The 25135-nt window shown below is 36.8% G+C and overlaps 1 protein-coding gene across 24 annotated transcripts in view; it reads right to left on the reverse strand.

Annotated features, from left to right (window-relative positions):
• The window catches only part of FOXP2 (forkhead box P2), a 437363-nt gene that overhangs the window by 81886 nt on the left and 330342 nt on the right, over positions 1 to 25135 (reverse strand). For all 24 annotated transcript variants that reach the window (XM_073619859.1, XM_073619860.1, XM_073619857.1 and 21 more), the window contains 2 exons: positions 11465 to 11552; positions 8854 to 8937 (listed from right to left, as the gene is read on the reverse strand). In XM_073619859.1, coding sequence (XP_073475960.1) covers positions 8854 to 8937; positions 11465 to 11552 — 172 coding nt within the window. The remainder of the gene's footprint in view (positions 1 to 8853; positions 8938 to 11464; positions 11553 to 25135) is intronic.

Genomic DNA, 25135 nt, shown 5'->3' on the forward strand with positions numbered 1-25135 from the left:
ATGCATTTAGAACACCAATTGTATGTACTTGTTAATATCATGAACACTGCATCTTTCAAACCCTCTACAACTACTGGTTACAATATGCTTTAATCTGCATGTTTAGGAGATGCACGCAGAAAAATGTAGACCAGTACCAGGCATTGTAAAAAAGTACTTTTACTTATACATACCAACAATAATACTAATAGGTTTAATAATACAGTCATGTGAAAAAGTAAGTTAAATTTGTTATCATATTTTAACAAGCAAACATCATCATATCTTCATTCAAACAGTGCCTATAGCTGAAGGTGATATGCATTAACAAATAATATATAAATTGACATGGTATGTTCATTCTCAAACTAAATGAATGAAAATACTAATTTATTATGTGGAACAAGTAAGTGAACCTGTTTATCCCCACTTTAAATCCATAAATTATAATCAGGTGTTCTAGACTAGGTGCCAGTGATTAGAATGTCCTTATGGAGAATGCCTTTGGAACCTTATTTAAGGGCCCGTTTACACCAGAACACAGTGCGGAAAAGGCAAGTTCTGTGCATGTTTCCCGCACCGGACAATGCGCTGTCCTTGCGACATGTGCATGGTTGCAAATTTATTTATGGCACCCTAAATGCATCCTGCAAACGCAGCATGTTTGGGGCCAGCAAACCACATAGTATCATGCAGTTTGGTGTGGCACAATCTGAAATGTAGTGCTTGCACTACTTTTTCTGTGTTCTGGTACGTTTGAAAGCCCATTGAAAAGAATGGACTGTCAAAACCGTAGAGCATGCATTTCAATGTGAACGGGCCCAAAACCTCAGCTATAGGGGTCTCTTGTACATGAGCATCTAAGACCGTTTAATGTACATTGTGGCATATTTTCCCCACTCGGGAAGCCCAAATACTGCCTACAGCTGCCCACAGACATGAAAGACTATGCGTGGGTGTACTTAAGTAAATGCTAATACTTGGGAAAAATTTCTATTTTGTGCATACGCCTGTACACTCATGTTTATGTGAGCATCGGCGTATACCCAAGTAAAGCCATGCACGACCATTTATGTCTATGGGCATCCTGGGCTTCTGGAGCAGGGATTAATGCACTAGGATTTAAGCTGCATGAGCTCAGGCACCCATTTCCAAGCAAAAGGTCTGGTGTTCTCTTTGCTATTGAGGTTTGTTGTCACTATGCCAATATAAAAAAGAGCTCCCTAAGGCCCCCAGAAAAAAAGGTTATGAATGCATAGGAGTCTAGCAACAGTTTAAAAGATCAGCAATTTATTTTAAATCAATAGTTACACTGTAAGAAAAATAATCTGCAAGTGGCATAGATTTGAAATGATGGCTACTTTTGTCCAGGACTGACTGCCAAAAGAAGTCTCTAAGAACCCCAAGATTACACTGTGGGATCTGATGAAGTTGTTTGGCCGCAAAAAAAGTAGACATGTTTAGCGCAAGTGAAAGCGACCATTTCAGAAGAAGCATCATATAACCACTGGGAAACAGGCTGGTGGAAATGTTATAATTTGGGGTTACGTTGCTACTCAAAGACCTGGCCAGCTTGCAGTCATCTCAGGAACTATGAATTCTGCATCATATAAAACCATGCTTAATGAGAATATGAGGCCATTTATTGGAAAATTGAACCTGAAATTGATCTTCCAACCAGGTAATGATCCAAAGCACACTTGCAAATTTTTAGTGGCTCAAAAAGAAGAAAAGAAGGTGTATGGTCTGGTTTAGTCAAGCCCTGATTTGCATCCTATTGAAATGTTGTGGGGGCAACTCATAAACATCTCCTGAAGGAATCTTGTAGTCACATTTTTCATGAGTTTAATGTTAAGAAACTGGTGAGCAGCTATGCAAAACAACTACAATAATAATTTCTGCTAAAATGGATAATATTACCTTCAGAGGCCAAATGTGCACACACCCCATAGTATTCCATTAAATTGCTTGATATTTTGGTAGATTAAATAATTGAAAAAGGCACATATGTTCCCTGTGATTTCATTCAAATATATCACCTTTAGCTGTGGATGTCATTTGAATGAAGATTGACCTATTAAATATGTTGGAATAGTCACTAGACTAGTACTAGCCAAAGACTATTTGGTACTCGATAAAATAAATTTAAATACAAACAGGTTTATTCAATAAGGTAGCACAAAGAACCCTAATGGCTTGCAGTTTAGTGACTCACTGCAACCAGTAAAGGTATGGTCATAGCAATCATGTGATGCCTGATGCTACATTTGGGAAATTTAACTATTCTTGTTGTAAAGTAAGGTGCCCATTTCATTCATTTTAAAAAAGAGACTTCTTTTACAGCTGGTTCTGAAAATTTACTATGCAGTTTTAAGACATTTACAACATTTTCGTTTATGTTATTTTCAATGTGATTATGTTTTGGGACTATTATTCATTTTATTTTTGTTGGGTAAATATAAATGATTACAAATGAATATTGCATATTTATCACCTGCAGTCAGCAGGTGGAAAATGCAAGGCTAAAGCAGCTCTTGGATGATTTGATTTTCCTTCCTTCCACCATGGGTGGAAGGGAAAAAATCACTTGATTCCCCCATCAACACAATTCACCCCACAGTCCTATTGTGTTCTACTAGTGGGGGGAGTGTGTGGTGCCTTCCCAGCTGGCAGAACATGATTACTGCTAGCGGCTATAGTCGCCAGTAGTAATTGCATGTAAAAAAAATCCAACAGGCTGGTTGTACCCAAGTCGATCAAGTATCTATCAGCATGCTCATAGATAGATCAAATCTCAGCCTGCTGAACCAGCCGAATTTCGATCCATGTATGGCCTACTTAAGACTCCAGGAATTTAGGAAGCTTGTTTACTACAATGTAGTGAATAGCTTGTGTTGTGCATTAAGATGAATAACAGGATAACAGATTACATACACACACAGATACCTGCCTCTCTGCTAATGTAGACCGTTTCTAATTTTCAATCTGTAGTCACTGACAAGAAGTGCAGAGGTGTTTCACATTTTGTGCAAACACTGTATGAGAAAAGCACCCCATGTAAAATGGTGATTTGTTCAATAGAAATTTTATGCATATATTAAAAAAAAACATTCGAAACATGTTTATAAACACTTACAAAAACATATAAAATTGACCCATACTATTATGGTTTCCCTTGAAAGAAGTTTTCAAGTTTTGGAGAAATGGCTTCACTGAAGAGAAAGCCAGCACAGCATTTACAAAAAAAAAAATCATGATTCAATCAATTCATACAATCCTACTGCAAGTGCTGTGTTTGCTATCACCTTAGCTGAGCAGAAGGGTAGTACTATGTTAGCTGTGCAATAGTTTAAAAATATGCTTTTGTGTGGGTCAAAATACCGTATTTATCGGCGCATAACACGCACCGGCCTATAACATGCACCCAAGTTTAGGAGGGAAGTTTAAGGAAAAAACTTACATTTTAAATGCCCATCAATGCAGCCTTATCAGTGTCCATCTGCAGCCTTGCCCAACATTGCAGTATAATCAGTGTCCATCTGCAGCCTTGCCCATCATTGCAGAATGATCAGTGTCCATCTGCAGCCTTGCCCAAAATTGCAGCATGATCAATGATGGGTTTTAAATTGTTACTGGTATAGGCAGATCAATCCAGCTGCTGTGAACAGCACATACAACTTCCTTTTGCCTGCCAAGGAGGGAACGAGCACCGCCGAGATAGTTAGAGCCGGATGTCCTGTGTACTCAGCTCCTCTCGCAGTCCCGCCCCTTGGCCCGGCTCCTATGATGGACACAACACCAGTCCAATGGCAGGACGTAAATGCTAGGAGGCGGGACTGGGTGTGACTTCGAGCATAGCTGAGCCTAGCCGAGTACACAGTACACTCAGCTCTGTCTATTTCAGCGGCGCTCATTCCCTCCTTCCCCTCCAAGGCAGCGGTTCAGTGTATAACACGCACCCATGATTTTCCCCTGCTTTTAAGGGGATAAAAGTGCATGTTATACGCCGATAAATACGATAACTTTATTTTGTATCCATGAAGAAAGTAAAAAAGTGTAAAGAATTCTGCTATAACTTTATCTGGCAATTTACTTTTCTCTCCTGTAAAAAGCTTTGTTATGCATGGTTGGTGTGAATAAATCCTCACTTACAAAGCACTATTTTTACTGTTTATATAATATAGATAATATACTGTCAATATATTGTTATTATAAACAAAAGCTCCTATATGCATCCCCTATATGTATGACCAGTAGATACTTCATCCGGTACACCTGAAACATGGATTCTACAATACAGATGCAAACCTGATTAGAAGTCTTAATTTTGGATGGAAAATTTAGAAACCCACTTTGAGACTTCCTGCCCCTTTTACCTTCACCACACGCTGTTATTAAGAACACTTTCAATGCTGCTTTATACTGCTGTTGAAGAGATTCAGCCCATTTCCTGTTTCAGTAACACAACAGGAAGTGAGAATAAATCTCCCTAGCATAGATACAGACACCAATATGAAAATGGCAAAACGATCTACCCCTTCCATTTTCTAATAAAATCTAAAAAAAAGTTTGTTTTTGCTGGCGTTTGATTCTAATTCCACTTTAACAGCTGAACGATAACAATTTGGATCTTTGCAGGGAACTGCTTAGTTTTATTTGCATGGCTTTTCAGTTTTAGAGTATTGTAATCTTTTTCCACCAACCAGAAAACAGTTAACTGACCAAGCTGGTCCCACAATTTGTACGCCTGCATGACAGTGTTAGAGACTGTCACCTTGTAAGCTTCTTCAGGGTGAGTTAAAAGTTACTGGACTCTGTAATAAGCAGTGAGCTTTGTCATTGTAACTTAAATTAATGTAATAAATTTTCTTTACGTGAAAGTGTGCAGATATTTGTCAAATAAGACAGACATTCATTTCACATTTATACATAGCATACAACTTTTAAGAAAAATTGAATGCGCCAGAATGGACACTGACTGATAAGTGTAGACACTGGAACTAATAATTGATAAGCTTGATCAGAGCACTTTTCACTGTGTGCACTACAGTGTATACTAGTAAAAGGTATCTGGAGACAGTGTTTCTGTTTCCACATCTGCACTTCTCTAAGAACTGTCAAATCTTTTTCCTCCTGATTACCCATCTTTGCACCTGTAGCCAAAAATAAAGTCTGCTGAGCGAGGAAACAACATCATTTACCCAGGTTTTTAAAATACATTTCATGGGCTCCCTAAAGCTGCATACGGAGGAAGAGCAAAGTGATATATTATTTACACTACTTTTATAAGCCTTGTATCAATTTATGTGGAGTATCAGACAAGAACACGTACTCCCGCTATCCACTGTTCACATTACAACAAAAAAAGATTAAAGTCAGAAATAGTCAAACATGTTTAAAATAAGCTGCAGGAATTTCATTTTCTATATGTATGCAAATGAGTATGTTTACAATGTTCCGCTAACTTATTTTAGCAGCTGGCCATAACTAGCATAACATGTTTGTAGGCATGCAATCATGAACTGATAAAGAAGAATGTATTATTAAGTAAGGAAAAGCATGTAAAAACTAAGATGAACACTTAACCACCTTAGCTCATCTAAATATATTCAAGGTTGGGTGAAACTCATTATTCAGGACTTGCAGCCTTGATAACTTTGATTTTCATCCATCCATAGCATGGCCAAAAGGTACCGTTTAATGAAGTACCATTCAGAGAGTAAATGGGGTCATATAATAGTGCAGTTGCACCTTGTGTTCATGTACTGATAGCTGTTAAGGGTGCAGTGATGAACCAACATAGCTCATTTCTCCCTGGTAATAAATTCATCCTATTAATATTTATCAAATGTGTGGGCTGTCTCAACTGAAACAGTACACACAAGATCATAAATCTCTACTACTATATCAATTTTAAGCCTTTTCTTTTCTATTTTCCACAATGTATTTTTTTTTTTTACGTATCGCTCTTTTTTCAAACTTTGTTGATTTACCTCTCTACTTGAGTTGTTGCTTTTCAGTGGAATCTTTAAACAGTAGTCTTATTTTAAATTGTTCATCTTAGATTCTGTATTAATTGCTCGCCATCAAACACAATTAGCAATTCTTTCATGTGTGGTTTATGTAATGTAATACTTCAATTACATTATTCATTCAGGTTCTGTTTTGGATTATAGGCTGAAAATTCTTTATTAGCGTCGTCGTAACCATGCTGCTGGAGTTAAAAAATTCACTGATTGAATAATTAATTGGAAACGAACAAGCTGCAGATTCCTGATGGATTTATGAGACAGTTATTCCATCTTGTGATTATCTACATTGTGCTATAGTAAGCTATGAGAAAACTAATTTTATTCAAATGAAATTTCAGGTTTTTCAAAGAAAAGAACCCTATCCTGCATGTTTTCACTGTGCAGGTGATGGGTTAAGAGTACAAATAGTGTACTGAAAAGGAAACAACATTCACAATGTCTTCTTTTTAGTGTCAACACTTTCACCCCTACCATTATATTTTAGAATAATAAATGTTTAATCATGTTGTGTTCACAAGTATAACAAAAGCAATAAAGAAATCAGCTATAATGTTAAAGTGGAGCTAAACTTACCTTTGCTTCCACGGTCCCCATCCGTCGCTGGCATTTTCTTCTGGGTGACAGTCTTTGGCCATCTTCATTGGCCAAAGCAGGATTGTGTCACTCCTTCACAGTAATCCTGGCACAATCCTGCCGGCATTGTAAGCTGAGTTGTACATACGCAGACAATGCATGTCTTTTCTACACTAAAGAGGCTGGCTGCTCACAGTTTGTGACAGTGGAACTTCAGTTCCGTTTTAACACTAAGGTGCTGACGTAAAGAAAAACAGTGCAAAAGGGAGACTGTGAACAAAAAATAAACAAATAAATAAGGAATCTGACTGGTTGTTTAAGCCTGTACTCCACCTTCCTCCTCCAGGTTTTTTATCTCCATTTTTCTTCTGCATCAGTACTCAGCTTGTTGTAAAAATAGGCCTGACAGCATTTCTAACCCTTTTCTAGACTGCTTTCCTGATTTATACTATAAGCATCTTGCCCCTTCTGGGATGGGGGGGTGTGTGTGTGTGAGTGTTTTTGTAGTTTATAGACCGTTGATAAAATTGTTTGAGATTTCAGTTTAATGCACAGGAAGTAAGAGCCTTCAAGATCAATAGGTATCTTAAACAAAAGTTTAAAGCAAGTAGAACATAATAGCCAGTCAACTAGCATATTTTTAGAGGGAAATGCAGAAATAACAGAATCCTCTAGCTCTTATGACAGGTTTACTCGAATTACTCAACATAACAACATGATCTGATAACACACATCTATTAATATATTATCAAATAAGAAAAGCACTATGGAAGAGCTTTGGAATGCAAACATGTCTTCAGGACCATTAAAACTGGTCTAACACCTGAGGGTTAACTATGCCCTCACCATATATGTATGCTTATGAAAAGTTTATTTTTACGAGGACTGAAATGGCAACATTAAAAATTTACAATCCAGTTTAACTATGGAAGTGCAACTGTGCTGATGCATACATTAAACTTGCATATGTCTCTCTGTCGATATATATATATATATATATATATACACACACACACACACAAAGAAATTTCAACACTCACAGTCGTACATTCGATGGTGTCACAACATGTAGTGCTCAAACCGATGCTGCCTTCATTGAAACTCCAGACAAAACTGTAAAAAGACACAGGAGGGTGCTACCACCACCAAATTTTATTAAATACAAGAGTCAATAACATACTCACATGGCGTTAGCTCTGAGGAAGGGGGCATGTCACTCGAAACGTTAGTCTTTCAACTGCAGTGATTCTAGCATTGCCTAAAGCTGGAGTTGTTTTGAAACGCTTTTCCCTGCTCATGCTTTTGGCTCTTATATTCAATAAAATGTAGTGGTGGTAGTGTACTAGCCGTTTGTGCCCTCCTGTGTCTAAATATAAATATATATATATATATATATATATATATATATTGATAGATAGATACACACACACACACACATATATATACATGGAGTTTGCAAGTTCTACCTGTGCTTGCATGAGTTGGATACTTGGAAGGTTCTCTGGTGTCTTCCCACACTCCAAAGACATGCTGGTAGTTAACAGTCTAGTATATTGCCCTTAGTATATGTATGCATAAAGACCTGAGCTTGTTCTGTATAAGGACAGGTATTGATTTGAACTTACAATATGTAAACTGCTGTGCAAATTGTTGTTGCTATATAAATACCTTCAACAATTAAAGAAAAAAAAATGATTGAGATATATATATATATATATATATATATATATATATATATCTCAATCACACATACATACTGTAAGTATGTGTGTTTTAGTTCTTATTCATTGTTTTATACTTTGCAAATAGCAACCTTCAAATCTACGTAAAATATAACAGAAAGTCCAACACAATTAAAGATAGCACACATTTTTGGCATGTTTTGAAAACAATTTCTAAAACCATTTTGAATTGGTGTTTTCCAGTATGATAGTCTATACTGTTTAAAGCACTGCTGATTTTCCCTGGGAATGAGTGAAACTATCACACTTAGATCTCTTCCCAGGCTCAGCTCTGAAGGTAATGATTTTTGCACTTATAGGTGTAGTTTGTTTAGTGTCACCCACAGTGTAGATTGGATAGATTGTGTTAAAGATAGCATTACTTCTAAAGAAACATACAATTTGACAAGATATTGCATTTTACATCCATTTTATTGCAATATTTTTTCATCACACTCATTGTTTTTAGACTGTGACAAAATTGTTCATTTTCTTAGCCGGTTACATGTATAGACCTATTTACTGTTTATAAAGCAATATGCACTTACAGGTTTTGGAGATGGCTTGGGCTCTGAGGGTCGCATGTGCAAGTGGGTCATCATTGCTTGAAGTCGTTCACGCTCTTTAGAAAGCTGTTAAGAAGGAGTAAAATCAGAAGCATTTCAGAAATGACTGATATAGCTATTTTATCTTAGTGATACATCTTATCATCAAGCATGTCTCCATGTAATGAGTCCAGCACATAAAATGCAGAGTTGCATACTGTATGAATGTAGGAATGCAATTTGCTACCAAGATAAAAGAGAACACATGTATAGTATGCCTTAAAGGAATAAAGGTAAAAAAAAAACAGTGAATATAATACTCTGATTTTTTTCTCCTATTAACCTGGATTTGTATGTATACATTTTACATTTTACAATCAACAAATCCTTTATCATAATCATTTTGCTAATATTTATCAACCTGCTAAGATTTTCTCAGCATTGCTCCATTATTATCATTTTTTTTTCTTTTACCAATGACATTCAGAACCTTAGCTCTGTCTAAAAGTGGAATTTACTTTAATCTGTCACTATAAACTTTTAAATGGCTGCTTGATGTCCTCCTGACAGATGTAGCTGTGAGCTGTAGTGCAAGTGAGTTGTGAAAGCAAAAGTTTTTCCAAGAAAGCTGTTGTTTTGGGCAGTCTTTTCATTTATTTATTGTCTACTAAGGTTCTTTTAGGGCCCTCGACGTCTTGCCATCATCAACCTAACTGTGGAGAATAATTGAAACTAAAAGTGTGCAATGATAAATTCTGAGGCAGCATCCACATTTTACAGTGTCATTACAAACAATGGACCTCACCTAGCTATCGTTAAAATAGCAACAACAAAAAAAGACTCACTGGACAACAGGATAAATTCATCATCATTGCATTTTTAAGAATACAAATTATTTTTATTGAAAAATTAACAGCTTGCTGATCGCATAACTTATTTATACAGCAGCAGAGTGGCTCTCCTGCACCGGATCATGTACCTAGTACGTGATCCACCATTTCCAGGTAGAGGGCACTCACACCCTGACAAGGCTGTGTTGTGATTGGACAGAGCACAAGCCGATCGGCATGTGCCAGCCAATGGATGTCCGCCAGCACCCACTTATCAGCAAGGAGGGACACAGAACAGAGCTATGCTTATATAAACAAGCTTTTCTTTCCCTTCAATGCAGAGAATAAAGTCCATTACAACCCTTACTATAAACACTACACATAATACACAAGAACACTGGTTAGGCACACATTTAACTCTTTAAACACCCTAGATATTTAACCCCTTTCCCAGCTAGTATCATTAGTACAGTGACAGTGTATATTTTTAGCACTGATCACTGTATTAGAGCAACTAGTTCCCACAAAGTGTCAAAAGTGTCAGACTGTCCGCTGCAATATCGCAGTTCCGCTATAATTCGCTGATTGCCACCATTACAAGTATATAAAAAAAAGAAAAACAAATTTCAGCATTTTTCCATAGTTTGTAGACGCTATAACTGTTACGAAAACCAATAAATATACACTTATTGGAATTTTTTATTACCAGAAATATATAGCAGAATACATATTGGTCTAAACTTATGTAGACATTTTTTTAATTGGATGTGTTTTATAGCAGAAAGTGAAAAAGATTGTTTTTTCGTCTTCAAAATTGTCAATCTTTTTTGTTTATAGCGCGCAAAATTAAAAACACAGTGGTGATCAAATACCACCAAAAGTAAGCTCTATTTCTGGGGTAAAAAGGACATACATTTCATTTGGGTACAGCGCTGCATGACTGCGCAATTGTCTGTTAAAATAATGCAGTGCCATATCGGAAAAAAATGGCCTGGTCATAAAGAGAGGTAAATCTTCCAGAGCTCAAGTGGTTAATCGATGGATGAGCATATAGATATTGCACAGGCCATAACTTTTCCAAAAAAAGTGGGAGGTTGCAACCAATTGTCAAGTGCCTCTCACTCTCCAAGATATGTGCACAGGGCGAGAGAGAGAGAGAGAGAGAGAGAGGGGTTGCTTGAAACCTCAAACACTTTGGGGTTGATTTACTAAAGAGAGAGCAAAATTTGGTGCAGCTCTGCAAAGAGACCAACCAGATTCCATTTTTTTTCCCAAGCTTAATTAAACAAGCTGAAGTTAAAAGCAGATTGGCTACCGTGCAGCTGCACCAGATTTTGCACTCTCCAGTTTTACTAAATCAACCCCTACGGCTTTTAGTATCAAAAGGTTGCTTTCAAGACAGTTAGGCAAGTTTAGGGTTCAGCTAGTGAGGTAGGCAGAGTTTCAGTAAGCCAAATGTCAGGATGAAGATTGTAGACATTCAGTATGTAGGCTGCACCCGAGTGAATTTTAGTGCAAAGAATTCCTGTGTATTTTATGAAATTGCAGCTCCTGCCTCCATACCACTGATAACACATCATCTCTGAAGAATGTTAGGATATGGAATATCAGAACAGAAATCTTTGCCAAATGTAGGGCTTTCATAGAAAACACGACACTCCAAAATGAAATAGCAATTCATCATTAATCTATCCCATAAATAAGCAGTATTTAAAAAAGCTGACCTGCTTATTTTTCAGCAATGCAACATGTTGCTAATTATGAAATTAAGAATAATCACTAACCTGAATTTCCAATTGCTGAACTACTTGCATTTGTACTCTGCATTGAGCTGTACTTCTATCATCCAATGCATGCTCATTGTTAAGGTGCCTAGTTGGGAAAACAAAACAAAATTGATTAGAGGACTTAATGTGATTACTATGGAATATGATTAGTACTATGTTGCAGGAGTAAAACATACATTATATTGTTAGATATAAAAAAATCCAACTTTATATAAACAGTTGTTTAAACAATTAAAAACTTATGGCCAAAGTAATGGATTTGGTTAAATATACCCCTTTCCCCAGCTACCTATACTTACCTTTTTTATTCTTTCTAACCGCTGCTATGTTTACACTTGAATGCAAAGAGAAAAAGAACATCTCAAATTCACTATTTCAATCATGAGCAAAGCTACGAATTTTCTCCCCACATTATAGGGTGCTGTGAGTCACATGCTCATCCAAATGTATGCTATTAATATCTGGAATTACGGGGCATTTCACATTGTTCAAAGCAGGTGAAAGGGGCAAAGGGCAATAGGCGAGGACAGATCTGATAAGTGGGTGACAAGCATTTGGATGTAACTATTCGCATAGGTCAATTCAAAGAAGATGCCAAGGCACCACTGCCAACATTATAAGCACTGAAATTTCCATTGAAGCAATAGTGTGTTACCAAGAAGATTTTCTAATTTGTTTTTTTTTTTAAACAATCACATCTCTGGTGCCTGATATAATCCTCAGCCATCCAGGGCTACGCTAGGGAATAGTAAGAGCATCAGGCTGTCAGAAATGTTCCATCTTTTCAGTTAAAAGCCATAACAAAGGTGTTTAACTACATGGGCTATGCGTCAGACTGAGGGAAAGCTGAACTGGAAATAACACCTGGTCATGGCACTACAGGAGACAGGTCCATTTTTACTCATAGGTCATTCTCTGGGAGACATCTGCTCATCCAAGGTGAGGATGACTGAGGCAGGGATATTGTACTCCCTTGAGTACAGAGGTTGTTGTAAAAGACTGCTTTATGGGGGGGCAGGGACTGATGAAAATAATTTGCATACTACAACACACACACACACACATATATATATATACACACACACAGATTTTTTTTCTTTATTGTTTTCTAAGGAACGTTTAAAATATATATATTTTTTACTCAGTCAACCACCTCAGTATTGGCATGTTACACCCCCTTCCTTTGCAAGCCATTTTTTTAGTTTTCAATGCTAAGATTGCTTGACTGTCAATTATGTCATGCAATAATGTACCCAAGTTAATTTTGTAGAATTTTATGTAAGAGGTGTCATACTTACACATGTGCAGACAGGAGGGTGGGTAGCTAAGATATCAGTTGCAGGTCCTCTCTTTTCCCCAGCGGGGAACCTTCGGATTGGCTTATGTTGTGTAAAGAGAAGGGGGTACCAATGCAGCAGCCTGGCCCCCTCTTCTTTCCTTCTGTCGCTGACCATGAGAGACTTGGCAGAGTAAACTCATCATCAGCCATCAACAGAGCCATTGTAAAAGGATAGGGAGGATTGGTTGCTGATCACAGCCAGTGTTTGTTTACCAATTTACTACTGAGCGGTCACAAGGCAGAAAGCCACTCTGATGGACTCTTTGGGTTCTGCCTGTGACCTGTGCTGTATATTGCATTGACAACCAGGACATTTGTAAACTTGCTATTAGAATAAGAGGTGCATGAACTAGCCAATTAAATAACACTTCTCTGGTCTCCATTTAGGGAATTATTTTCATAATTACTTGCTCCTTTGATGCATGGACAGCTGGACACTTGACTAGACCTCACAGGTATTTCCTGCCCAGCCTTCTGTAATAATACAGCAGGTGCTCTGTTATCCTTAGTGGATGTCCTATGACATCCTCGTGTGCAGCAGTGTGGTCTCTTACTGGCTATGCGTGGCCCTGGAACCATGTGATTGCTGTAACCAATCACAGCAATCTGATCTCAGTTGTAAACAATGGCTGTCATTCATAGCCATTGTATACTATTGTGATCTTTGTGACTGATTACAGTAATCACATGGTACAGGGCCAATCACAGTGGACCTATACCATGTGGCCAATTACAGCTGTCACAATAGTACACAATGGCACATGAATGGATGCCATTTACAGTGTAAATGTTATAGAGATGTCACCAGTCAGTATTCCTGATCTCTCCTACACCAGACACATGGTGAAACTCTGGTGACAGTATGCAATACTGGTGACAGTATGCAAAAAAAAATTGTGAAAGTAACATATTTTCTTTAATTTTCCAAAAAAAAAAATATATATATATGCGACATAAAATCACAACTTAAAAGAACTCACCATGCGGGGTCATTTGAGGGTATTTGTACTGCCCTGGCATTTTAGAAAATAGAAGTATATACCATAGTTTGTAGACTCTTTAATGGTCACACAGACTAAATAATATACACTGATATGGGTTATTTTACCAAATAATTGTAGCAGAATACATTCTGAACTAAATCTATGAAGAAAGAATATTTGCAAAACAAACTAAGAAAGACATTTTATTTCCAATATTTTCAGTATTTTTTTTCATTTATATAGCAAAAAAATAAACCCATTGGTGATTAAATGCCACCAAAGGGAAGCTCCATCTAAAAAAATGTTAAAAATGTAATTTGAGTACAGTGCTGCATGACTGAGAAATTGTCATTCAAAGTGTGACAGTGCTGAAATCTAAAAATTGGCCTGGGCAGGAAGGGGGTGGAAGTGTCTAGTATTAAAGCCGGTAAAAAAAGAGACATGGTTTTATTTTAAAATGGAAGACTAGGGGCTTGAAGGAAGCACGTATAGATTTAAATGATAAAAATCTGAATTGACCCGGGCTTACCATTTATTGGTTGCAAATCCTCATATGATACTTCAGTAACTTCAACAAACCTCCAATATGGTCAACTCCATGTAATTTTTTGATCTATTATCCTCTGTTGGGGGTCATTAACTTACTAGAGCTTTTTAGCATATGACTGCTTGTCTAGGAGCAATATGTTAAGAGAGGCTGTGCTGACATAAATAACTTCTACATTTTAAACTCTAATTAAACTAGATGCTTTATAAAAGATAAAACAGCGTGGATATGTATAATTAAGTCACATCCAACTATAAAGAAATATTTGCATACTAGATTTTATAGACTACAACACTTAAAAATAACTTAAAATAGTCTAGTTTTTCTCATTGAAAGGTGTTACATATATTTCTTTTAAATTTAAAATGTGAATTAAAATTAAAATTAGATTCTTAGGCACAAAATGTGCGAGTCTTAAACATAAGGATATTAGTGCTGATTACAGAAGGGTCTTTTGCATATATTGTGTCCTGCTTATTTTATAATCGGTCCTTTTAATGCATGCTGCACTGCATCTGAAAATAGGAGTTAATACTCATTGCTCTGGTAACATATCTATTCCCACACACAAGAGATAAAGACACTAATGCTCACTTGCAGATTAAACAGAAGAAAGGTGCAGAAAGGGCTAAATGTGTTATTTTGACTGCAAAGGGTAATATCAAACTATATTTTGTACTAGATGCATTAATGTAAGATGTATATGATGCAATTCCTTAAGAAGAAATCGAAGACAAAGAAAATGAACAAGGCCTGTCTGCACAAAAGTGGCTTAAAACATGTTTACATTTTAGCGACCTGCTCTTGTCATATATTTAGAGAATAAAAAATATGTTTGCATTTAACTGCTCAAGTCTTCATATTCAGTTTATCTGTGCTGCTTTCATTAGAATAGAGAGACTGTGGAGTATAATAATAGTCGGTAAGGTTTTGTCTTGATTGGATTTTTCAGTGGAATACAAAAGAACCTTGCCATTAAAATAGTCCTTTATTCTCCAGCATGAAGGCGAAAGGTTTTTAAAGTGTTGTGATGTTCAGTAATGAGCCTCTATCTAAATTATCATTGGTGACAAACTCACAAAGCACTTTTCGAGGACACATAGTTATGAAATGCCAGAGCTGCCACTTTCTTTCCTGTAATTATAGGCTAGCTTGCAGCCCTTCAATGATCATTTATAGAACAGCCTCCAGTGGATTACCGAGAACTTGAAAAACACATACATACCTCTGCCACATCTCCCTTCTCTGTTCCTTGCTATTGTTTACTAGTGATATGTAAAATAATAGAGCCTATTCATTCCCCTACTTAATTATGCCAATCAAAGTGCAGAAATGGCAAAGGATACAAATGAAATTCAGCAAGATTAAATAAATAGGACAACATTAACATAAAATTATAAATTTATATACTTAAAACTATTTCATGTCAAAAATATTCTCTTTTATGTCTTTATATCTGTCTCAGGTATTATATATTGGCTGTTAAAATGGTCTTTATGAATTATAAATCAAGGATAAGATAATATTGAAAAGTGAGGAATTTCTGAATTTTCTGAGCCACTACTTAATTGCTGTTTCAAAATGCATATGCAAAGGGACATTCCATTAATCATTTAATCATGTACCTTGCAGGAAGTTTGAACTAATGTTGCACATACCCTTTCCATATGAAGACTGCTTCATAATGCTATCTTATGTATTTGATATATTGCATATGTCATGAATTATAGCTGCTTCTAAAGAACTAAATGGATTGTTATCCTCAAGATGCTTATTACAAAAGGCTTTACCAATTCTTTTTTTTATTACTTACTGCCAGCTCTATTTCAGTATTTTCATAAGGCACCAATAATGTGCTATTGTGATGGCAAAGGTCTGTAAATTACTCATGCAATCACTAACACCATTTCACAGACCTGTTCTATTTCTGCGGGTTGGCTAACAAGACGATTACACACAAATTACTGAATATCTATTAAATATTTAAATGCATTCTACTCTACTATGCATTAATAATAGCAAAGCAAGCTATGGAATTCTGGTTAGATCCACTCCCTAATGTCCCCTAATGAGCCTCTTACTGTGACTGCAGTTCAAACATGAAGGTGAAGAAAAATGCAAAGGGTGCCTTCAGAAAGGCAGCTTGAACAAACATTGCGCGAGCCAGTTCTAATTTATGGGTCACTTTATAGGTATATTGATTTTTGTTTTGAAAATGGAATAAATGATGTGGTTGACTGGCATTCTTTAAAAACTGCATGAGACTGAGCCAGGTCTTAGCCTCATGTACACAGTGTGTAAATGTAAAGCCTTTTCTTTCAGCAGATATTTAATAAAAACTTAACTACAACACAAAACAGAATGTAGAAGAGCCTGGGAGCAGCCAAGCTTCTGATTTTTAAAAACATCAAACAAAAAGAATACGTGTTCTGTCTCACAGTTTATCAGACAAATCTTAAATTCAATTTTATTTTGATCCCTGAAAGTAATTTGAAACTAAACAAGACTGATGTGTGACTGTTAGGATTGACAACAGCCCTGGTGGTATTCAAATATATTTCAAAGATTTTATAGTCTTTACGATTTCACTACATATATTCAATGTCTATTCTTTTTCTCCTTTAAGAAAGAATCTTTAGTGCCCTCAGTGGTTATCAGAAATTGATATTTTAATGGAATTCTTAGTGCACTAACAATGGATTTATTAGTGGGAACTGACACTTATAGGTATGTGCTTACAATGACACCACCAGAGCCAACTGTCTCAGGATCAGAGTTTTAGTGACCAGTAGAATGAAGGGAATTGCTTTTCAAATGCCATCTTTTGATAGAACAGTCTACACAAAAATAAATCTGTCACTAAGCATTGCCTAAAGTAAGTTATGTCATATTTAATTATGTGTAGCTGGGCAGGTATTGGACTTTAAATAATGATACATTGGCCAGCTTTTCTAACCTTCAGTGTAACAAGCTAGCTTAACTATCCGGTTAAAGAGTATTTGGTTAATGTCCAAAATCCCCACATCAAGGGAAGCAAAGCATGACATTCACATATTTTTCCAAAGGGATTTCATTTGAAAGACGTGTGAATCCTGAGTGAAATGTGAATTTTGAGTGAAATTTTTTTATATAGACCCCTAAATGAACCTAAGTGAACCTCTGGAGTAAAGTAAAAGTTTATGTAATTTTTACCAGATTGTGAATGTCAAACAGAAATACACAGGAAAACAGGTCATTGATGATAAAACTACTAATGTTTAAAATCATAATGGTTGCTTCTTTACACACATGTACATCATAAGCAAATATTTAAAGTAGCATGTAACAAAAAAGGAGGACAATGTTTGCAATCTAAGGGACATTAAGGGGACACCAAAGACTACTCAGCACTTGGAAGGCTCTACTTTGGGTGCTTGTGTCTTTTGTAATGAACTATGTCCCTCAATAACATGTGAGACCACTGGATGTGCGGTATAAACTGTATGTAGCTGCGGCTACATACAGTATACTGCACTGTGTTCCAGGTTCGAGCCGAGACCTTCCTGTCTCATACCCAGAACACAGTAGTCTATCACGGTGGTGCTCAGCCATTCATAGAAAGCAATGTATGCTATAAATTAATACAAACCTTCCTCTGATTGGCTGAGTCAGAAGTTGTGACATCATCAGCCCGCCTCTCTGACTCAGCCAGGCATTAATAAAATGCATTGCTTTTTCTGAATCACTGAGCGCCGCTGTGATAGACTCTACTGTGTTCCAGGTTTGAGACAGGAAGTCTTGGCTCGAACCCGGAACACAGTGGGGTATGCTGTATGTAGCCATGGCTACATACAGTTTTTACCGCATATGTAGCGGCCTCACATGTTATTGAGGGACACAGTTCTCCAAACTGGCCCATACAAACTATGTAAAGTATATCAAAAGCCAGAGGTCAGCTTTAATGTAAACAGCTTTTTATAGAATTTCCTTTGTGGTGTTCTAAAAGTTGTTCATATTTTAATGCAATCTCATCTTAAGAATTAGAAAATTGAGTTCAATTATACCTTTTTCATAAATGGAAGACTGTCCTCTTTCCAGTTCTAAGACTTAATTTTTATGAATTGCTACCCAAATTGAACAGCATAAGATGAGTCAGGATGAATGCTTCGTAGAGGGATAATATTAGGAGACTCTTTGCAGGTGGCAGCAACCACATGTAAACAAACTGCTAGCCACTATAACAGTCAAGTGAGTTTGCTTACATCTTTACTCCTGGTTGCCAGCATATTAGTAGAAGAGGTTTGGGTGGCTGTAAAACCAACAGTCAAGTGTTTTCTGTCTTTTCAGCATAGATTACCTAAACTGTAGTTAATATAAACACTTGTAATAAGCTTTATATTGTTACAGATTCACTACAACATTTTCATTTTTTATAAACTCTCCCATAAAACATCTGGCAGTAAGTTTATACATTTCTACCCTTTTGCAGTACCAGTGTACCATTACACAAGTCAATCTCACAGTACTCAGAATGCCAAAATATTACCAGCCTATTTCTACATGGTGTCTTTATCTCCTCATCATGACTCAGGAGGTGAATGGGGGGTATATCAGGACTTTACCTTAATAATTTGTTTTTCAATCCATATGAATATTCATCAATAATGTCTTAGCGCCATCCCATTATCAATTCACAGGGTCATCTTTCATAATGGCGTATCTGAGTAAGACCGTAAATATTAAAATCCTAGTCAAGAATCAAGCCATGTTTGAACTAGTAGCATATTCAACAGGAATAGTTCTGTTATGTTATGTTAAAAACATTTCGCTGCTTATCCAAGCAGGTTCTTTGGTTCTGACTGTGAGGGGTTGATTTTGGACAGAGGAGAACTGATTTGTAAGAAGCATAAAAGAGCCATCTACATCACACAGAAACAATCTATATAGAGGAGTGGGGTCTTTCCACACTGTCACCCACATATACTGCCATTTTACCATCTCTACCCTAGTGATTCCACAACAGCTTTTATCCATATAACTTGAACAATTAACACCTATACCAGATATGGTACCATGGGATTGGATTATGTAGCTAAGTAGAGGATGATTACTCAAACGTTTACATTTTCCATCTTGTTCTTGGAAATCAATATCTGCTTTGACGCATTCCATGGTAATACGGTATCCTTTTAACTATGCTGGGGTACATGCCTGATACTCATACTGGGGTGCATTCCTTACACTCATTAAACTGTAGAATGTGTCTGGATAAGCAGCAAAACATCTTCAACATTATGAAACTAGTCCAGTTAAATGTGACTAAGTACTACTAGCTATACCATGACCTACTGTAGATAACTTAGAACCTTTCAAGGCATAAGCCATGTTTTAAAAACACCAATTAATCATAGTATTTTTCAGGCACCCAAAAAGACTTCCAAAATTTCTTGAATTTGTAAAACACCTCGGCATATCAATGCCTTCTGTTTTCAAAGTTATGCCCTATATTTTTACACTCAGTTTGTTCTGTGCAAAGCCCGTCCATGTGCACCTTACTTAAAAAAAAAATAGTTAAAGCGGAGTTCCACACAAAAATGGAACTTCCGCTTTTCGGAACCCTCCCCCCCTCCGGTGTCACATTTGGCACCTTTCAGGGGGGAGGGGGGTGCAGATACCTGTCTAAGACAGGTATTTGCACCCACTTCCGGCATAGACTCCCATGGGAGTCTACGCCTCTTCCCGTCCCCACCGCGCTGTCTGCTGGGAGCACACAGCTCCCGGGAGAGAGCGGGGACCACTTGGGATGCGCAGCGCTACTCGCGCATGCGCAGTAGGGAACAGGGAAGTGAAGCCGCAGCGCTTCACTTCCTGATTCCCTCACCTAGGATGGCGGCGGCAGCTGCCGAGAACCGAGCGGGTTCTCGGCGTCCCCTGCCGACATCGCTGGACCCTGGGACAGGTAAGTGGCCATGTATTAAAAGTCAGCAGCTGCAGTATTTGTAGCTGCTGGCTTTTAATATTTTTTTTTTTGGCGGTGTGGGTGAACCCCCGCTTTAATAAATCAATTGGAACAGTTTCAATTTTTGTTTAGCTTGCTGGATTTGGTGTGGGAGCACGATGGAGGTCTTTGGCTGACATTGTGCTGTGCTGGATTTCTGGTGTGCTCCTGCACCATAAAGGACAACTAAACCCAGAAACAACAGTGTATTACATTGAAGCTTACAGTTCTTAGATGTGGTGGCTGCACAGGTTTTTTTTTTTTCCAACCTAAGAATATTTTCAGGAAATACAGAAAATACCTGTTGATCTTGCTAGAAATATTGTGTCTTTGTCAATTCCTAACTGCACCAATTGTCCTGCCCCCCATGTAATGTAGATGAAGAGATATATACAGGTTTGTAGTCTATATCAGGAAAAGATACAGTGGATGGCTGACATAGCCACCCAGGGACAGGAACTATGTTATTTGCCAGGTTATCAGTTGAAAATAAAGCAAAAAAAGCTTGAAAGAAGAAAACAAATGCATTCCACACAAAGGACTTATAAGTTGCAAAATATAAGTTTGTTTTTCTTTAGATAAACGTTAAGGAGTAATGGGCCACCTCCGCATATATATGTCGAAAATGTACTTATTGCTTTATATGCTACAAGATTATGGCTTTCATATATTAGATTTAAAGAATGTACTACACTACACAAAATGGCCTTAACAAGGTAATGTAGTGTGGATTCCACATATATTTGCAAATGTTGTGAAAATAAAACCTCTAATTTTAACACAAAATTTTATACAGTATAAATTGTTTTTTGCTGGCTTGCTGGTAAGTATGGTGGGAACTTTTTGTATTGTGTTTGTTCTTTACCGTTAATAAGTAAGCATAATGATTGAGAAATTGTAGTAGAAAAAAAAACATACAAAAACTTAGACCTTATAAAATTATGGTGGATAGAATATTCCTATATTTTGTTGGATTTCAGTATCCAGCATTTTACATTTTATTATGAAATGATGATGATGATTACTTTAAATGATAAAGTAATCACCAGAAAACTTTTGTTCATGACTGAAAAACGAATTAACTTACTTCAGCATGTAGTCAATTTCTATGACCATAGGTGGGTGTATTTGGATGAAAATAAACAGATATTCCAAACTCCTGGAAAACAATTCCACAAATAATAATATCTAGGCCAGAGAAAAATCAAAGAATCTAAGCAAGCTATTTATATTCTTATAAAATATATGAAGTTTTTTCAAATGCATCCAACAGTAAAAAAGATCCTCAGAGAGGGTCCATAGCTCTTGGCATACCGATTTCATCTCCAGATATTCAAAATGGTATGTTTACTTTTAATAAAACCCGGATAGAGCAAAATTTAAAGTGTAAGCATGATATTACGTAATTTGGGATTGTAATGTTTTAAGAATGTTACCTAATATTAAAAACACTAACCGGGTTTATGCATATCAAATCCATGCTATTTAATTATAAATATATGATACATTATATAAAATGTAAATATAGAATATATTCTCATATGACATTTTCTCTACTGTAATATTTATTTGTATATTGCTACAAGCTGGTTCTTTGATGACTACATCACTAGTATTTTTATACTTGTTCCTAATTATACTGTTATTCAATAATTTAGTCTTATTTTTACTTATAGCAATTTCTGTGAACTTTCATTTTTCTTTTTGTTTTTTTGAAGGTTAACTTTCTTTTTTAGTTTGCTATCATGTTATAATCACATTAATTAAAGAAGGTGTATAAATGAACACTGCTATAATACATTCCTTTTGAATCACAGTTATTTTTCTAAACACAAAACAATTCAGTCTTTTATAACTGACCCTTTATAAGCCATTCAGCAAACAAGGTGCTTTGAAATGAGCATTTTTTTGCTGCTTACTATCCTTTGTGGTACAACATGTGCAAATATCAATTAATTGCTATATGTTTTGATTTACCATTAGCTGTAGAATTTTTGTATATTAGGATTCTGACAGGATAACCACTTTTTTTTTTTCAAGACCAGCTAGCAAATCCATTTTGAAATCAAGCAATAAATGCAGCTGTATAAACAGAGGTAGAATGATTAAAGTCACTAAACAGCCACTTGCTTTCCAATCGTCTGTTTTTATTTTTTTCCCAAGCTGATCGTGATTTGTTGACTTGTAAATAGATTATTTCAAGATAATCTCTGAAGATGTAAAATGTTGAAACTGCTCTACAATAACTCAGCTCAGAGCACAGAATGGAGCTGTTAGTCTAACTGAATTAAATGGCTTGTTTAAGTGATGGAAATGGCCTCTTTACCTGCATAACTGTAGCACTGGGACCATTCATCAAGTTAAAAAAAGCTGTAGCAGCAAAATACAGGCTAATTTGCTTGAGACATATTTTCTGTTTGGCACATAGTTTTGTATACTAATAGAATGCCTGTCATTTTTATTTTTATTCAGTTTTTCCCATACCTTTACTCATTATACAACTATTATACAACAAAAGAGACTGCATAGAAAATAGAAGACATTCTATGTTCCCCATGCCTTTTTAGTATAAATGATAAATAACAAAAAGCTATATTCTTATATAACAGTGATGACAGGGTCACTGACATTGAGCAGGAAATTCAGTCTTAGATTTTCAACTGAAGAGTGTTAAATGACACAGTCCACCTTAAATATGGCTGTCCAACTATGGCTTTTTGTTATGGAATTCAAGATACCAGTTAAATAAGAACATGCTTACAAGTGTACCTTGGTGTGAACAGCACTCAAATGCAAGGCACTGTAACCGCAGCACTGCACTACCATGCATTATGGGGTGCTGCATTAGCAAAATTTGTTGTAACAATGTTTGGTTCATTTTGTTGTATTAATGAGCCAATTCAAAGGAATGTGCAGCCTTAAAGTGGTTCTAATGGAAAAAAAATATAAGAAACATGTTATTAGTTGAGAGAAAGAGCTGGGAACACACCGCTCAAAGCCACCTGTGAGGATCTGATGAGATGCTGAAGAGATCCGGGTACCTGCCTGGTCCGCAGCCAGGGAAATCCAATGGAAACAAGGAAGAATGGCGGCACATTAGAAGTAAAATCAAGAAGAATTTATTGAAAGTCCATAAAATCAAGCGAACATGACAAACATCAATCCAAAAAAGGTGCTCAGTGGATGCTTTTCACACAGACGTGCTTACTCATCACTGTTACTAGTTACCTGCTTTGTGTAATGGTTTTGCACATAGCAGCCCCAAGCCTCTTGTTTTTTGGTCCCCCGTTGAGAGGTCCTGGCTCCTCCCCCCTGTCGAGTGCCCCCAACAGTAAACCTCTTGCTATTGGGGCACTTGAGCAGGCTCGCTCCCGAGCCATACTCTGTGTGTCCATTAGCTCACACATGCTCTACTCATTGGCTCACTTGCTGTGATTGACTGCAGCAGGAGCCAAAGGCTCCCACCGCTGTGTAAGCCAAAGAGGAGATAGAGATCCGGGAGAGCTGCTGCACATAGCTGGATCAAGATGGGGGCTCAGGAAAATATAAGGGGGGTCTAGGAGGCTACACCAGAAGGTTTTTTACCTTATCGCATAAAATGCTTTAGGGTAGAATAAACCTTGAGCCTTTAGGGCCACTTTAATGCAATGTGTGTTTATGTGCATGTGTCACACACACTGCAGTGGTGTGAATTGGAATCATTCCCACTAGTCCCACTAGAATCATTTACAATTTTCCTAAAATATATCTACATTTTATTTTTAACCAACAGTAAAATCATGTCTTCAAGATGGTTTCTATTTTTGGATGAACATAAAATATAATATATAGAAGTTGTCCTAGGAGTGAGGAGATTTGGATTCTTTCATGTCCTGTAAACTAAACCCTATTCAACACTTTGTTGTGCGTTTGGTAATGCTAACACAAATGAGCCTTATGCCCTGTACACACGGTCGGATATTGATCGGACATTCTGACAACAAAATCCATGGATTTTTTCCGACGGATGTTGGCTCAAACTTGTCTTGCATACACATGGTCACACAAAGTTGTCGGTAAATCCGATCGTTCTGAACGCGGTGACATAAAACACGTACGTCGGGACTATAAATGGGGCAGTAGCCAATAGCTTTCATCTCTTAATTTATTCTGAGCATGCGTGGCACTTTGTGCGTCGGATTTGTGTACACACGATCAGAATTTCCGACAACGGATTTTGTTGTCTGTAAATTTTATAGCAAGCTCTCAAACTTTGTGTCTCGGAAATTCCTATGGAAAATGTGTGATGGAGCCTACACACGGTCGGAATTCCATCCTATCACACATTTTCCATCGGAAAATCCTATTGTGTGTACAGGGCATAACCATGAGAATTGTCAAATATTAGCACTTCCCAATATTTTTAGCAATATATTTCTGAAGTGAACGGTTGTTTTATTAGATGCATAATATTTCTAAACAGTGGACGACTTTTGTTGTGCTATCTGACAATGAATACTAATTGACTTATTTTGTAAAACAGTAAAATGAGGCAATAGTGCAGCAATCAGTTGAATCAATCTTGAACTTGTGTTATTTCAGTAAAGTGAACATGGTTTGGCTGCTATAGGTTATTGCACTTTTTTTTTTTTTATAGTGTTTATTAACCACTTAATAAACAATTTTACCCCCTTCCTGCCCAGGCCAATTTTCAGCTTTCGGCGCTGTCACACTTTGAATGACAATTGCGTGGTCATGCCACACTGCACCCAAACAACATTTTTATCAATCTGTTCAAACAACTAGAGCTTTCTTTTGGTGGTAATTAATCACCACTGGGTTT

Source organism: Aquarana catesbeiana, linkage group LG03 (assembly GCF_042186555.1).
Source record: "Aquarana catesbeiana isolate 2022-GZ linkage group LG03, ASM4218655v1, whole genome shotgun sequence".
Taxonomy (NCBI): Eukaryota; Metazoa; Chordata; class Amphibia; order Anura; family Ranidae; genus Aquarana; species Aquarana catesbeiana.